This window comes from Eucyclogobius newberryi, unplaced genomic scaffold (genome assembly GCF_026437365.1).
Source record: "Eucyclogobius newberryi isolate DKJ021-1_F unplaced genomic scaffold, fEucNew1.0.hap1 SCAF_13, whole genome shotgun sequence".
In the NCBI taxonomy this organism is placed as follows: Eukaryota; Metazoa; Chordata; class Actinopteri; order Gobiiformes; family Gobiidae; genus Eucyclogobius; species Eucyclogobius newberryi.
The window spans coordinates 35,864,950-35,881,026 of NW_027315757.1; the positions used below are offsets into that span (position 1 = coordinate 35,864,950).

The 16,077-nt window shown below is 38.3% G+C and overlaps 1 protein-coding gene across 1 annotated transcript in view; it reads left to right on the forward strand.

Annotated features, from left to right (window-relative positions):
• Positions 1-4,129: 4,129 nt before the first annotated feature.
• nptxra (neuronal pentraxin receptor a) overlaps positions 4,130-16,077 on the forward strand; it is a 29,534-nt gene continuing 17,586 nt past the window's right edge. The window contains exons 1-3 of the mRNA XM_072443794.1: positions 4,130-4,979; positions 11,580-11,856; positions 15,141-15,400. Of these exons, the coding sequence (XP_072299895.1) occupies positions 4,305-4,979; positions 11,580-11,856; positions 15,141-15,400 (1,212 nt within the window). The 5' untranslated portion in view covers positions 4,130-4,304. The remainder of the gene's footprint in view (positions 4,980-11,579; positions 11,857-15,140; positions 15,401-16,077) is intronic.

Consider the following 16,077-nt stretch of genomic DNA (forward strand, 5'->3'; position numbering starts at 1 on the left):
GTAGTAGTAGTAGTAGTAGCAGTAGTAGTAGTATTGTAGTATAGTAGTAGTAGTAGTATTAGTAGTAGTATAGTAGTAGTAGTAGTATAGTAGTAGTATAGTAGTAGTAGTATACTATTAGTAATAGTACTAGGAGTAGGAGTAGTAGTAGTATAGTAGTAGTAGTAGTATAGTAGTAGTAGTATTAGCAGTAGTAGTAGTAGTATAGTAGTAGTAGTAGTAGTAGTAGTAGTAGTAGTATTTTAGAAGTGGTATAGTAGAATAGTAGAAGTAGTATAGTAGTAGTAGTAGTAGTAGTAGTAGAAGTAGAAGTATTGTAGAAGTGATATAGTAGTAGTATTGTAGAAGTAGTATAGTAGTAGTAGTAGTAGTAGTTGTAGTATAGTAGTATTAGTAGCAGTAGTAGTAGTAGTAGTATTGTAGAAGTGGTATAGTAGTATAGTAGTAGTATAGTAGAAGTAGTATAGTAGTAGTAGTAGTAGTAGTAGTAGTAGTAGAAGTATTGTAGAAGTGGTATAGTAGTAGTATAGTAGAAGTAGTATAGTAGTAGTAGTAGTAGTAGTATAGTAGTAGTAGTAGAGTAGTAGTAGTATTGTAAAAGTGGTATAGTAGTATAGTAGTAGTATAGTAGAAGTAGTATAGTAGTAGTAGTAGTAGTAGTAGTAGTAGTATAGTAGTAGTAGTATAGTAGTGGTAGTAGCAGTAGTAGTATAGTAGTAGTAGTAGTGGTATAGTAGTATAGTAGTGGTAGTAGTAGTATTAGTAGTAGCAGTAGTAGTATAGTAGTCGTATAGTAGTAATAGTAGTATAGTAGAAGTAGTAGTATAGTAGTAGTAGTAGTAGTAGTAGTATAGTGGTAGTATTGTAGTATAGCAGTAGTAGTAGTAGTAATAGTAGAACTAGTAGTAGTAGTAGTATAGTAGTAGTAGTAGCAGTAGTAGTAGTAGTAGTAGTAGTAGCAGTAGTAGTTTAGTAGTAGTAGTATTAGCAATAGTAGTTGAGTAGTAGTAGTAGTATAGTAGTAGTATTGTAGTATAGTAGTAGTAGTAGTATTAGTAGTAGTATAGTAGTAGTAGTAGTAGTATAGTAGTAGTATACTAGTAGTAGTATACTATTAGTAATAGTACTAGGAGTAGTAGTAGTAGTAGTATAGTAGTAGTAGTAGTAGTATAGTAGTAGTAGTATTAGCAGTAGTAGTAGTAGTATAGTAGTAGTAGTAGTAGTAGTAGTAGTAGTAGTATTGTAGAAGTGGTATAGTAGAATAGTAGAAGTAGTATAGTAGTAGTAGTAGTAGTAGAAGTATTGTAGAAGTGGTATAGTAGTAGTATAGTAGAAGTAGTATAGTAGTAGTAGTAGTAGTAGTAGTAGTAGTAGTATTGTAGAAGTGGTATAGTAGTATAGTAGAAGTAGTATAGTAGTAGTAGTAGTAGTAGTAGTAGTAGTAGTAGAAGTATTGTAGAAGTGATATAGTAGTAGTATAGTAGAAGTAGTATAGTAGTAGTAGTAGTAGTAGTATAGTAGAAGTAGTATAGTAGTAGTAGTAGTAGTAGTAGTAGTAGTAGTAGTAGTAGAAGTATTGTAGAAGTGATATAGTAGTAGTATAGTAGAAGTAGTATAGTAGTAGTAGTAGTAGTAGCATAGTAGTAGTAGTAGCAGTAGTAGAAGTAGTAGTAGTATTGTAGAAGTGGTATAGTAGTATAGTAGTAGTATAGTAGAAGTAGTATAGTAGTAGTAGTAGTATAGTAGTAGTAGCAGTAGTAGTATAGTAGTATAGTAGTAGTAGTAGTAGTATAGTAGTGGTAGAGTAGCAGTAGTAGTATAGTAGTAGTAGTAGTGGTATAGTAGTATAGTAGTATAGTAGTGGTAGTAGTAGTAGTATTAGTAGTAGCAGTAGTAGTATAGTAGTAGTATAGTAGTAATAGTAGTATAGTAGTAGTAGTAGTATAGTAGTAGTAGTAGTAGTAGTAGTATAGTGGTAGTATTGTAGTATAGTAGTAGTAGTAGTAATAGTAGTAGTAGTAGTAGTATAGTAGTAGTATTAGCAGTAGGAGTATAGTAGTAGTAGTAATAGTATAGTAGTAGTAGTAGTAGTAGTAGTAGTAGTAGTAGTAGTAGCAGTAGTAGTATAGTAGTAGTAGTATTAGCAGTAGTAGTTGAGTAGTAGTAGTAGTAGTATAGTAGTAGTATAGTAGTAGTAGTAGTATTAGTAGTAGTATAGTAGTAGTAGTAGTATAGTAGTAGTATAGTAGTAGTAGTATACTAGTAGTAGTATACTAGTAGTAATAGTACTAGGAGTAGTAGTAGTAGTAGTATAGTAGTAGTAGTTGTATAGTAGTAGTAGTATTAGCAGTAGTAGTATAGTAGTAGTAGTAGTAGTAGTAGTAGTAGTAGTAGTAGTAGTATAGTAGTAGTAGTATAGTAGTAGTAGTAGTAGTAGTAGTAGTAGTAGTAGTAGTAGTATAGTAGTAGTAGTATAGTAGTAGTAGTAGTAGTAGTAGTAGTAGTAGTAGTAGAAGTAGTAGCAGTATTAGTATAGTAGAAGTAGTATAGTAGTAGTAGTAGTATAGTAGAAGTGGTATAGTAATATAGTAGTAGTATAGTAGAAGTAGTATAGTAGTAGTAGTAGTAGTAGTATAGTAGTAGTAGTAGCAGCAGTAGTAGTAGTATTGTAGAAGTGGTACAGTAGTATAGTAGTAGTATAGTAGAAGTAGTAGTAGTATAGTAGTAGTAGTAGCAGTAGTAGTATAGTAGTAGTAGTATAGTAGTAGTATAGTAGTTTAGTAGTAGTAGTAGTAGTAGTAGTAGTATAGTAGTGGTAGTAGCAGTAGTAGTATAGTAGTAGTAGTAGTATAGTAGTATAGTAGTAGTAGTAGTAGTAGTAGTATAGTTGTAGTATAGTAGTAATAGTAGTAGTAGTATAGTAGTAGTATTGTAGTATAGTAGTAGTAGTAGTAATAGTAGTAGTAGTATAGTAGTAGTAGTAGTAATAGTAGTAGCAGTAGGAGTATAGTAGTAGTAGTAGTATAGTAGTAGTAGTAGCAGTAGTAGTAGCAGAAGTAGTATAGTTGTAGTATAGTAGTAATAGTAGTAGTAGTAGTAGTAGTAGTATAGTAGTAGTATTGTAGTATAGTAGTAGTAGTAGTAGTAATAGTAGTAGTATAGTAGTAGTAGTAGTAGTAGTAATAGTAGTAGCAGTAGGAGTATAGTAGTAGTAGTAGTATAGTAGTAGTAGTAGCAGCAGTAGTAGTATAGTAGTAGTATAGTGGTAGTATTAGCAGTAGTAGTAGAGTAGTAGTAGCAGTAGTATAGTAGTAGTATTGTAGTATAGTAGTAGTAGTATAGTAGTAGTAGTATATTAGTAGTAATAGTAGTAGTAGTTGTAGTAGTAGTAGTAGTAGTATAGTAGTAGTAGTAGTAGTAGTTGTATAGTAGTAGTAGTAGTAGTATTAGTAGTAGTATAGTAGTAGTAGTATAGTAGTAGTAATAGTAGTAGTAGTATAGTAGTAGTATAGTAGTATAGTAGTAGTAGTAATAGCAGTAGTAGTATAGTAGTAGTAGTAGAAGTAGTAGTAGTAATAGTAGTAGTATAGTAGTAGTAGTATAGTAGTAGTAGTAGTAGTAGTAGTAGTAGTAGAAGTAGTAGCAGTATTAGTATAGTAGAAGTAGTATAGTAGTAGTAGTAGTATAGTAGTATAGTAGCCTATATAGGAGCCTCCTCCAGGGGCCCTCAGACCGACTTATGGCCTCACAAACATCCCAATCACACTCATCACTGCTGCTGAGCCAAAGGGAAAACACATTTCAGCATTGGTGCATATTAATGAAGAGGAAGCATCCATATTCTACAGCGGCATGTCCAATAGCAGACTTCCTGCTCAGCAGGACTGTGTTTGGTGTAAACTCGTGTTCAGAATGCTCAGCTCAGCTGGAGCAGAATGAGCAATAAGATGAGCAATAAGAGGCGATTTCCACGCAGCGTGGAACGTGTCCATATTCCCTCCCGCTCTGTCTGTGCCTCCTGAAGCTGAGGGACATGCGCGCTGAGAGCAGGAGGAGGAGGAACGCTCCTCACTGCTCCGTTTCATCTCCTCTCCATCATCTCTTGCTCTGCTGCGGGACTGTCCAGCGGACACTGCTCAGTGGGAACAGTTTGTGGATGAGACGGGCTGTTATTCTGCGCCTGTTTTGGACCTTTAACTTTCTTCTCTTAGACCAATTGCATCGAGTTTAGTGTTTTTCTTTCCTGATCTGAGCCATAGCCCGCCGCAACCCTGAAGTTCATCGTGGTGATCCTGGCCGCCGGGATGGTGGCGTTTATCGGCGCGGTCATCTGCATCATCGCTGCGGTGCACACGGGCTCCTCCAGAGCCGCCGCGGCTCAGCAGCAGCAGCCCGCCTCTGACAATCAGTCTCTGTACCCGGATTCGGGGAGCTCTCGGGGGCCGGGGGGCTCCGCGGCTCGGGCCAGTTCCATGGGAGCTCTCCATGGTTCCGAAACTCCTGGCCCCGAAGCGCCCACCTTTAACATCGGCCTGAGCGGAGTGACGGGGCTCAGCGGACACGACCCCGCGGTGAGCCGCCTCATCTGCACTCCGATACCCGCAGGGGAGTGCAACCCGGGCAAGTTTGAGCAACAAGCCGATGACCCGTCACTGTACGCGGGAGAAGACTGGGGCTACCTCCGCACCACGGCAGACGATCTGCGGCAAACCGTGCTCCAGCAGAAGGACCAGATCCTGAGCGACCAGCACACGATCCTGGAGCTCACAGGGAAACTGTCCGAGTGTGAGAAAGGGCTCCAGGGTCGCACGAGGCGCGGAGGGGCCCCGGCCGCGGGGCTGTGGGGAGGCAGCCCCGCGGACCTGGGCCACATGGTCCGGGACAGTCCTGACTACGGTCCGGACATCCTCACCGTGAGAGCCGTGGATGAGCTGGAACAGGCCATCGCGCAGCTCAAAGACCGCATCGAGAAACTGGAGGTAAGAAAACGAGTGTGTTACGGTCTCCAGCAGGAGCACGTTTACATTAGAGGTCCACACATGAGGTCCACCTACAGGAAAGAGACACGAATCACCCTCTACGCGAGTATTAGTCATGTGATCATGTGCATGTCCCACAAGGCGCAAAAAGGCTCACGTGTTTTAATCCCACGCGCGCAGCTACAAATATAAGTCAGTACCATCAACATTCAGACTATTATACTTTTTAGACTTTTAATAAACAGTAGTATTTTTCCTTGAATTTATGGGGGAGAAACAGTGAAAAATGGCATTAAACCACATACAAAGCGCTGGTGCTGCAGGTGACGGGAGGAGGTATTAAGTACCAGTTGCCATAACCTCGTTTTGGCAAAAAAAAACACCATGCATAATGTATGGAGCTGCTATATTTGTGGAAAAGATGCATTGGTGTCTCTGAAGTACAGCACTTGAATAATGTAGGACAAGCTCGCACTGGCCACGTCTCATCTGTCCATAAATCCACAGAAACATGAAATAGTCATGTGAGATGGAAGAGGGAGGCAACACTTTGATGTCTTCTCACTGGACGTCATCTTTCAGCATGTGTTCTTCAGCAGTGTGGACACTTTACCTCACGGTGAGCAGGACGTGCCAGGTTCTGTAGAGGAAATGAGTGGACACAAAGTACAATAAATAGACTTTTTATGAGCTTACTTCTCAACTTACTCGTGTTTTAGATTGATGGATTTATGCAGGTTTGAGCTTGTATTGTCCTGCATCTGAGGCTCCATTTTCACCTACCCCATATCTCCGCCCACTTCTCTGCCATTAGGCTATTCAAAGTATTTCGACTTGGGGTCAAACATGTAGCCGGAGGTGGACATATTAGTTGAGGTTTAATTATCAAGCACATGTGAAATATCTGTCAAGTGAATCACAAACGTGCAGAAATATCACTTTTCAATAATAAAAACACACATTAAAACTCACTTCTTGTTACAGTGAAATGTTCCTATGAAGTTATCAAGAATTCAATGAACCTGTTTGAGATCAATATTGTGTTTTCCAAAATAAATAAAATAATAAAATCATGATCTACACGTGGTATATTTTAATACTAAATAATGATGGAAAAGTATAATATTATGTCTCCTTGAACTCTCACAATTACACTACAATATTATAACTCTATGACTTATTATAGGTTGTTACGGAATCAAAATAGTTTATTACAGCAGTTTTCATTTGACCAAACTGAATAGAAATAGCTGAATAAAACCGTCTGTGTTGAACATTCTCTCCTCGTTGCATCAGGTTTGACTGAACGTTGCAGTGAGAACGGCACAAACAGGAGGATGTGTCGTGTTTGAGCCTCAGAACCTGAAGCTGTCAAACGTGTCCCGGATCCACCGTGTGACGTCCAAACAAAGTGTCAAATACAGAATGTGGAAGTGGAGCTGGACATCGTGTAGCTCACGGTCCAATCACACGAGAGACAAGGAAAAACCAGCGAAACCGACATTCAGCCATCGACCAATCACAATCTTGTCGATGTGTGTCGAACAGTTCATTTCCTCGTCATAAACACAGACTTAATAAATGCTTTTCAACACAAACAAGTCAAATGTGGAAGTGGAGATCTCATTCAAAAGATTCAAACTGATCTTGGATCGATTTAACTATAATTAAGTCAAGACACAGGAAAAAAACCTTCAATTCAGACTTATCCATTTGAAACTTCCTCAGTAGAAAACTCCCAAAATGTATTAGATTAGTTTAGATTCCTTCTGTTTGATCTTCTTGTCACGTACAAGAAGCTGAGCTGGCGTCTCTTTACTTTATGTCTCTGTGGGAGGGAAAAGCATTTTTTCATATTCCATATCAATTTGTGGATTCACTGAAATAATAAATCATCTTCAGGAACAGGACAGTTTTGTTGTTGGTTGTGTTAAGAGCCCACGCTGAGTCCTTATTGGACAGCGCTGGAGTCCCAGCCGCGGTCAGACATTGGGAGGGGCTGATGTGGCAGATTGGCCGCCTCGCTTCCGTCAGTCTGTCCCAGGCCAGTTGTGGCTCCAGAAGCAGCTTAACATGACTGAAAAAAGAAGAGTGAATGAATAACGCATGAAAGCAGCTGCGCAAAAGTCATGCAATATTATTCCTATCAGTGCTGAATCCAGTGAACTGCAGTGAAGTAAAGGTCAGCGCCGAGAAGCTTTCCCTGTAGTTGTGTAATATTGTAGTACTGTAGTATTGTAGTAGTGTAGTATTGTAGTAGTGTAGTACTGTAGTACTGTAGTATTGTAGTACTGTAGTACTGTAGTATTGTAATACTGTAGTACTGTAGTACTGTAATATTGTAGTATTGTAGTAGTGTAGTACTGTAGTACTGTAGTATTGTAATACTGAAGTACTGTAGTATTGTAGTACTGTAGTATTGTAGTACTGTAGTACTGTAGTATTGTAATACTGTAGTACTGTAGTATTGTAGTAATGTAGTACTGTAGTATTGTAGTATTGTAGTACTGTAGTATTGTAGTATTGTAGTAGTGTAATATTGTAGTATTGTAGTAGTGTAGTACTGTAGTACTGTAGTATTGTAATACTGAAGTACTGTAGTATTGTAGTACTGTAGTATTGTAGTACTGTAGTACTGTAGTATTGTAGTATTGTAGTACTGTAGTATTGTAGTATTGTAGTACTATAGTAATGTAGTACTGTAGTATTGTAATACTGTAGTACTGTAGTATTGTAGTACTGTAGTATTGTAGTACTGTAATATTGTAGTACTGTAGTATTGTAGTACTGTAGTATTGTAGTACTGTAGTAGTGTAGTACTGTAGTATTGTAATACTGTAGTATTGTAGTATTATAATACTGTATTATTGTATTATTGTATTATTGTAGTACTGTAGTATTGTAGTACTGTAGTATTGTAGTACTGTAGTATTGTAGTAGTGTATATTGTATATTGTACTACTGTAGTATTGTAGTACTGTAATATTGTATTATTGTAGTAGTGTAGTACTGTAGTATTGTAGTACTGTAGTATTGTAGTACTGTAGTAGTGTATATTGTAGTAGTGTAGTATTGTATATTGTACTACTGTAGTATTGTAGTACTGTAATATTGTAGTATTGTAGTACTGTAGTATTCTAGTACTGTATTATTGTAGTACTGTATTATTGTAGTACTGTAGTATTGTGGTACTGTAGTATTGTAGTACTGTACTATTGTAGTACTGTGGTACTGTAGTATTGTATATTGTAGTACTGTAGTATTGTAGTAGTGTAGTATTGTAGTAGTGTAGTACTGTAGTATTGTAGTACTGTAGTACTGTAGTATTGTAGTATTGTAGTAGTGTAGTACTGTAGTACTGTAGTATTGTAGTATTGTAATACTGTAGTACTGTAGTACTGTAGTATTGTAGTACTGTAGTATTGTAGTACTGTAGTACTGTAGTATTGTAATACTGTAGTACTGTAGTATTGTAGTACTGTAGTATTGTAGTATTGTAGTACTATAGTAATGTAGTACTGTAGTATTGTAATACTGTAGTACAGTAGTATTGTAGTACTGTAGTATTGTAGTACTGTAATATTGTAGTACTGTAGTATTGTAGTACTGTAGTATTGTAGTATTGTAGTACTGTATTATTGTATTATTGTAGTACTGTAGTATTGTAGTACTGTGATATTGTAGTATTGTAGTACTGTAGTAGTGTAGTACTGTAGTATTGTAATACTGTAGTATTGTATTATTATAATACTGTATTATTGTATTATTGTAGTACTGTAGTATTGTAGTACTGTGATATTGTAGTATTGTAGTACTGTAGTAGTGTAGTGCTGTAGTATTGTAGTACTGTGATATTGTAGTATTGTAGTACTGTAGTAGTGTAGTGCTGTAGTATTGTAGTATTGTAGTATTGTAGTACTGTAGTATTGTAGTACTGTAGTATTGTAGTACTGTAATATTGTAGTATTGTAGTACTGTAGTATTCTAGTACTGTAGTATTGTAGTACTGTAATATTGTAGTATTGTAGTACTGTAGTATTCTAGTACTGTATTATTGTAGTACTGTATTATTGTAGTACTGTAGTATTGTAGTACTGTAGTATTGTAGTACTGTAGTATTGTAGTATTGTAGTACTGTAGTATTGTAGTACTGTAGTATTGTAGTACTGTAATATTGTAGTATTGTAGTACTGTAGTATTCTAGTACTGTATTATTGTAGTACTGTATTATTGTAGTACTGTAGTATTGTAGTACTGTAGTATTCTAGTACTGTATTATTGTAGTACTGTATTATTGTAGTACTGTAGTATTGTAGTACTGTAGTATTGTAGTACTGTATTATTGTAGTACTGTAGTAGTGTAGTACTGTAGTATTGTAATACTGTAGTATTGTAGTATTATAATACTGTATTATTGTATTATTGTATTATTGTAGTACTGTAATATTGTAGTACTGTGATATTGTAGTATTGTAGTACTGTAGTAGTGTAGTGCTGTAGTATTGTAATACTGTAGTATTGTAGTACTGTAGTATTGTAGTATTGTAGTACTGTAGTATTGTAGTACTGTAGTATTGTAGTAGTGTATATTGTAGTAGTGTAGTATTGTATATTGTATATTGTACTACTGTAGTATTGTAGTACTGTAATATTGTAGTATTGTAGTACTGTAGTATTCTAGTACTGTATTATTGTAGTACTGTATTATTGTAGTACTGTAGTATTGTAGTACTGTAGTATTGTAGTACTGTATTATTGTAGTAGTGTATATTGTAGTACTGTAGTATTGTAGTACTGTGGTACTGTAGTATTGTAGTATTGCAGTACTGTATTACTGTAGTATTGTAGTACTGTAGTATTGTATATTGTAGTACTGTAGTATTGTAATATTGTAGTATTGTAGTACTGTAGTATTGTAGTACTGTATGTTGTATTACTGTAGTACTGTAGTATTGTAGTATTGCAGTACTGTATTACTGTAGTATTGTAGTACTGTAGTATTGTATATTGTAGTACTGTAGTATTGTAATATTGTAGTATTGTAGTACTGTAGTATTGTAGTACTGTATGTTGTATTACTGTAGTACTGTAGTATTGTAGTATTGCAGTACTGTATTACTGTAGTATTGTAGTACTGTAGTATTGTATATTGTAGTACTGTATTATTGTAGTATTGTGGTACTGTAGTATCGTAGTATTGTAGTACTGTAGTATTGCAGTACTGTAGTATTGTAGTATTCTGCAGCAGTCGAAGCCAATTTGTCGTGGGCTTAAATACCGTGTTCTTTCCGCCGCTGTAACGTTTCAGCGCCGTACGCATCATCGAGAGGGAAGGTTAAGTTTATATTTAGATTCAAGACAAACTCAATGTAATGAATGGAAACTGTATGTAAATCCTGCCTGAGTAAAGGTAATTCATGGGGATTAGATGTGCCACTTTGGCACTGCGGCTGTTGAATTGAAAGTTTGATCAGGGACATTAGTTCAGTCGTTGTTGGGGAGAAGTCATTGTGGTTGTGGTTCATTCCTCTGAGAAAACTGGCTGGATTTGTTACTTTTCAAACAAAAAACTTACACGATCCTGAAAATATCGAGGCCTTTTTGAATCCACAATTTGGCCCATATTTGAAACAGGCTGTAAACACATGATTGTAGGAGATGTTTGGTTCTTGTGTGAACCAGACACAGAAAAGACGTGTTAATGATGCACTTTGCCCACCGGTCATCACAGATATTATTATTAATATAATTATTAACAGATATTAATGATGAGAAAGAAAGCTCCACTAATAAAGCCGCTCTAATCTTTTTCCATTAAAATGATTCATGAAGATTAGAATCACCAGAGGCAAGGTCATGTTGTTTATGCTCTCAGAACGTCAAAGTGCTTCATCTGCATTGTCTTCACCAAAATAATTCATTACAGTGAATCATGTTTAGTACAAAACAGGCTGTAAGATTATAGATGTATATTATGACCTGAGCAGTACTTATACCTTAAAATCCCCGGGTACTTCATACTATGATATACTTATAATAAACAGAAACTTTCAAGGTACTTAGAATTTAATTTTAACATCCTAATTTGACATTTTGTTGGCTATAAACCGCAATATTCACCTAAAACGACATCATTATAGAAACAGGTCCATCAACTTCATGTTCAAAACTCTTCACAGTCACATTTCACTGCAGAGAGTCATTTTAAAGTTTTTTAAACTCAAACGTTCAGGAATCAGTTTTTGAAACACAGTTGTAATGAGTCTTAAATATATATATATATATATATATACATATATATATATATATATATATATATATATATATATATATATATATATATATATATAATAAATACAATGTACCTCAAAGACTGAATGAAGAAACACTGTGTGTTGAACAGACATGAAGGCCTCTTCGTCCTGGCTGTGGCCTGCGTTTCAGCCGCGCTCGTCAAACGGTACAAAGCGTCCTCGCTTTTGTTTTCTGGGATCTACATCTACATATTTTAACATTCATGAAACATTCAGTGATTTGTCACACGCTTCTGTTCTGAATAAATCAATCCCACCTCACGCTTACTTCATCTTGTCTCCACAGTCCGACCTCGGTCCGTTTCCTCACAACCTGACGGATCTGGTGACGAGCGCGGCTCGTCCGGAGGAGCTGAAGAGCGTCCAGCAGGAGCCGCCCCTGCCCCACGGCGCCGGGCGGGGCGTGTCCTGGGGCGTGGAGGACCTGGAGGGGGAACTGCAGAAGAAACTGGACCTGTTGGACAAAGAGAGAAAAGCCCTGAGGCTGGAGACGCACAAGCACCGGCAGGAGATGGACCAGGGCATCACGAAACTCCACCAGCGCCTCTCGGGCCTGGAGGAAGGTGGGGGCAGCACCCAGAGCACCCACTGCACCCGCTGCACCCGCTGCACCCGCTGCATCCAGAGCACCCACTGCACACCCACTGCACCCGCTGCACCCACTGCACCCGCGCTATTTAGAGACAAAGAGAAGCACAAGGAGGCGTTTCTCTCTCTCTCTCTCTCTCTCTATATATATATATATATATATATATATATATATATATATATATATATATATATATATATATATATATATCTTTTATATATATATATATATATTTATATAGATCTATATATATACATATATATATATATATATATATATATATATATATATAAGTCTATGTCCATCACGCTCTTATTTCCTGGTTTTTCGGTATCGGATAGAACTTCTCTCCGTTTATCTTCCCGATTGCTGCATCAACTGCCACATAAACCTTCACCATTGTGATAATAGTAAAGAGTGCGATATCATTCATGACGTTTTGGGCCTCTTTGAACCGTGTTTCCTCGTAAATCGAAGCAGATAAACTCCGGGGCTTGTAGGGAGACACGAGCAGCGCGGAGCCGGGGGGACGGGGGCGGGAGGCGGCAGGCGGGAGGGGGAGGCGGATGGAGAGGGGGGAGGGGGAGGGTGAGGGGGGATGGTGACGCGTGCCTGTGGTTATGACGCGGTCTTGTGTCTACCCCCCGTCAGTTTGGAGATTGGAGGAAAGGAGATAGTCTAATATAGCTCAAAACTGCGGGAATCAATAAAAAAAACACTCTGGACAAATATGAAGCACAAATAGCAACGTAAGAAGGTTAAAAGCTCTGAAAAGTCCATTTTGTATGTTATGGGACCTTTAAGTGAACAAGATAAATCCCGAAGCTGGATTTAAGTCTATTTATGAAAAATGCAGTAAAACAGGGACATAAAGGCTAATGAACTTCAAAATGTCATGATTTTTTATCTTTTTTTTAATTTAATGAAACTTACAGTGTGACTCTATCTTTTTATTTATTTATTCACAGCTATAATGATATAATTAACATATGTTTATAGCAGTTTTAAATCCATAAGGTGGAGGCTTCGATATAAGCCCTTTTTAACTCTTCCTACACACACTTTGTTATCGAGTGTATGGTTTTTAAGTGCAAAATAAATTACAGAATGATTAAATGTTCATCTCAAAGTTAACTAGTTGTAACCACATGTTTTAACAAACCTTGTACCGTTGTTAGTTGAGCGATTGTAGCTATGAAACACAAACAGGAGTTATGGATTATACATCAGGCTTTTGAAACACACACAAATAAACGCCTTGAAAAATATGGCTGAAAGTGCGTTTTGACGAGGCCATTTTGTGTCTCGTAAATGAGACAATAACACACAACGATGAACGAGGGAGTCGGTTACTAAAGTGTGTACTCGAGTAAAAGATCTGCTTCTTCCACAGACGGCGTGACATTCTGAGCCAGCTGAGGAAAGATCAGGTCCACATGAGGAAAGATCAGATCCAGATGAGGAAAGAATGAGGAAAGATCGAATCCAGATGAGGAAAGATCAAATCCAGATGAGGAAAGATCAGATCCAGATGAGGAAAGATCAGATCCAGATGAGGAAAGATCAGATCCAGATGAGGAAAGATCAGATTCAGATGAGGAAAGATCAGACCCAGATGAGGAAAGATCAGACCCAGATGAGGAAAGAATGAGGAAAGATCAGATCCAGATGAGGAAAGATCAGATCCAGATGAGGAAAGATCAGACCCAGATGAGGAAAGAATGAGGAAAGATCAGATCCAGATGAGGAAAGAATGAGGAAAGATCAGATCCAGATGAGGAAAGGTCAGATCCAGCTGAGGAAAGATCAGACCCAGATGAGGAAAGATCAGATCCAGATGAGGAAAGATCAGATCCACACGAGGAAAGATCAGATCCAGCTGAGGAAAGATCAGATCCAGATGAGGAAAGAATGAGGAAAGATCAAATCCAGATGAGGAAAGATCAGATCCAGATGAGGAAAGATCAGATCCAGATGAGGAAAGATCAGATTCAGATGAGGAAAGATCAGACCCAGATGAGGAAAGATCAGACCCAGATGAGGAAAGAATGAGGAAAGATCAGATCCAGATGAGGAAAGATCAGATCCAGATGAGGAAAGATCAGACCCAGATGAGGAAAGAATGAGGAAAGATCAGATCCAGATGAGGAAAGGTCAGATCCAGCTGAGGAAAGATCAGACCCAGATGAGGAAAGATCAGATCCAGATGAGGAAAGATCAGATCCAGCTGAGGAAAGATCAGACCCAGATGAGGAAAGATCAGATCCAGATGAGGAAAGATCAGATCCACACGAGGAAAGATCAGATCCAGATGAGGAAAGATCAGACCCAGATGAGGAAAGATCAGATCCAGATGAGGAAAGATCAGATCCACACGAGGAAAGATCAGATCCAGATGAGGAAAGATCAGATCCAGATGAGGAAAGATCAGATCCAGATGAGGAAAGATCAGATCCAGATGAGCAAAGATCAGATCCAGATGAGGAAAGATCAGATCCAGATGAGGAAAGATCAGATCCACATGAGGAAAGAATGACGAAAGATCAGATCCAGATGAGGAAAGATCAGATCCAGATGAGGAAAGATCAGATCCAGATGAGGAAAGATCAGATCCAGATGAGGAAAGATCAGATCCAGATGAGGAAAGATCAGATTCAGATGAGGAAAGATCAGACCCAGATGAGGAAAGAATGAGGAAAGATCAGATCCAGATGAGGAAAGATCAGATCCAGATGAGGAAAGATCAGACCCAGATGAGGAAAGAATGAAGAAAGATCAGATCCAGATGAGGAAAGAATGAGGAAAGATCAGATCCAGATGAGGAAAGGTCAGATCCAGCTGAGGAAAGATCAGACCCAGATGAGGAAAGATCAGATCCAGATGAGGAAAGATCAGATCCACACGAGGAAAGATCAGATCCAGATGAGGAAAGATCAGATCCAGCTGAGGAAAGATCAGACCCAGATGAGGAAAGATCAGATCCAGATGAGGAAAGATCAGACCCAGATGAGGAAAGAATGAGGAAAGATCAGATCCAGATGAGGAAAGATCAGATCCAGATGAGGAAAGATCAGATCCAGATGAGCAAAGATCAGATCCAGATGAGGAAAGATCAGATCCAGATGAGGAAAGATCAGATCCAGATGAGCAAAGATCAGATCCAGATGAGCAAAGATCAGATCCAGATGAGGAAAGATCAGATCCAGATGAAGTGTGTGATCTGATGTCCCGTCCTCTCCTTTACTTTCACCCGTGCAGTGATCCCGGGCCACGCCTTCCCAGAGGGCCACGCCTTCCCAGAGGGCTTCCGACTGTCCTTCCCGACCAGGACAAACTTCATGTACGCCGTGGTGACCCAGCGCGTCCCGAAGCTGAACGCCTTTACCATCTGCATGTGGCTCCGGCCCGCGGACAGAGGCATCGGGACGCCGCTGTCCTACGCCGTCCCCGACCAGCCCAACGAGGTGGTGCTGCGGCAGGGGCCGCGCACGCCCGTCCAGCTGCTCGTCGACGACAAGGTGCAGTAGGATTAGACTCCTCCCCCTCGTACATATCTCCTCTGCGTATTTATATAAACATTTGATTTACTGGTTATATTATTCCGATGTGTGAACAACTGTATCAAAGTGATTTCCCTGTGGATCAGTGAAGTCCGTCTAAGTCCAAGTTAAAGTCATGGAAAATATGTATCAATATGAGTTTTGACACGCCCTCTACTATCAGCATGAACATAAATCTGATGCACGTTCTTCATACACAGAATATACCATTAAAATGTGAACGCTTTGTTGAAAAAGCCCAAATACTGCAAACAAATGTGACAGTGAACCACAAGTAAGTATAATATAGTTCTCACTGTAAACTGCACTGTAGATATTGATCTAAAACGCCTTTGTAATATGAACAGCTGCATGGTTTCACTGTGACAAGCTGCAAATTTTCATTCACATGTTTTTATTTTGTGACAGTTTAAAATTGTACATGATAAACGAGGTGGAAGATGACATAAGGGATGTTTCATGACATAAGGGATGTTTCATGACATAAGGGATGTTTCTGAACACTGGAGCGTCACCTGCAGCATTAACTCTGTGCCACAGTTAAAGGTTATTAAGAGAGATTTAGCATAATTTCCTCTTTAACCAAAACGTTTTGTGTCACATTATGTCACCACAAATGAAAAGTCCTCAAGTAT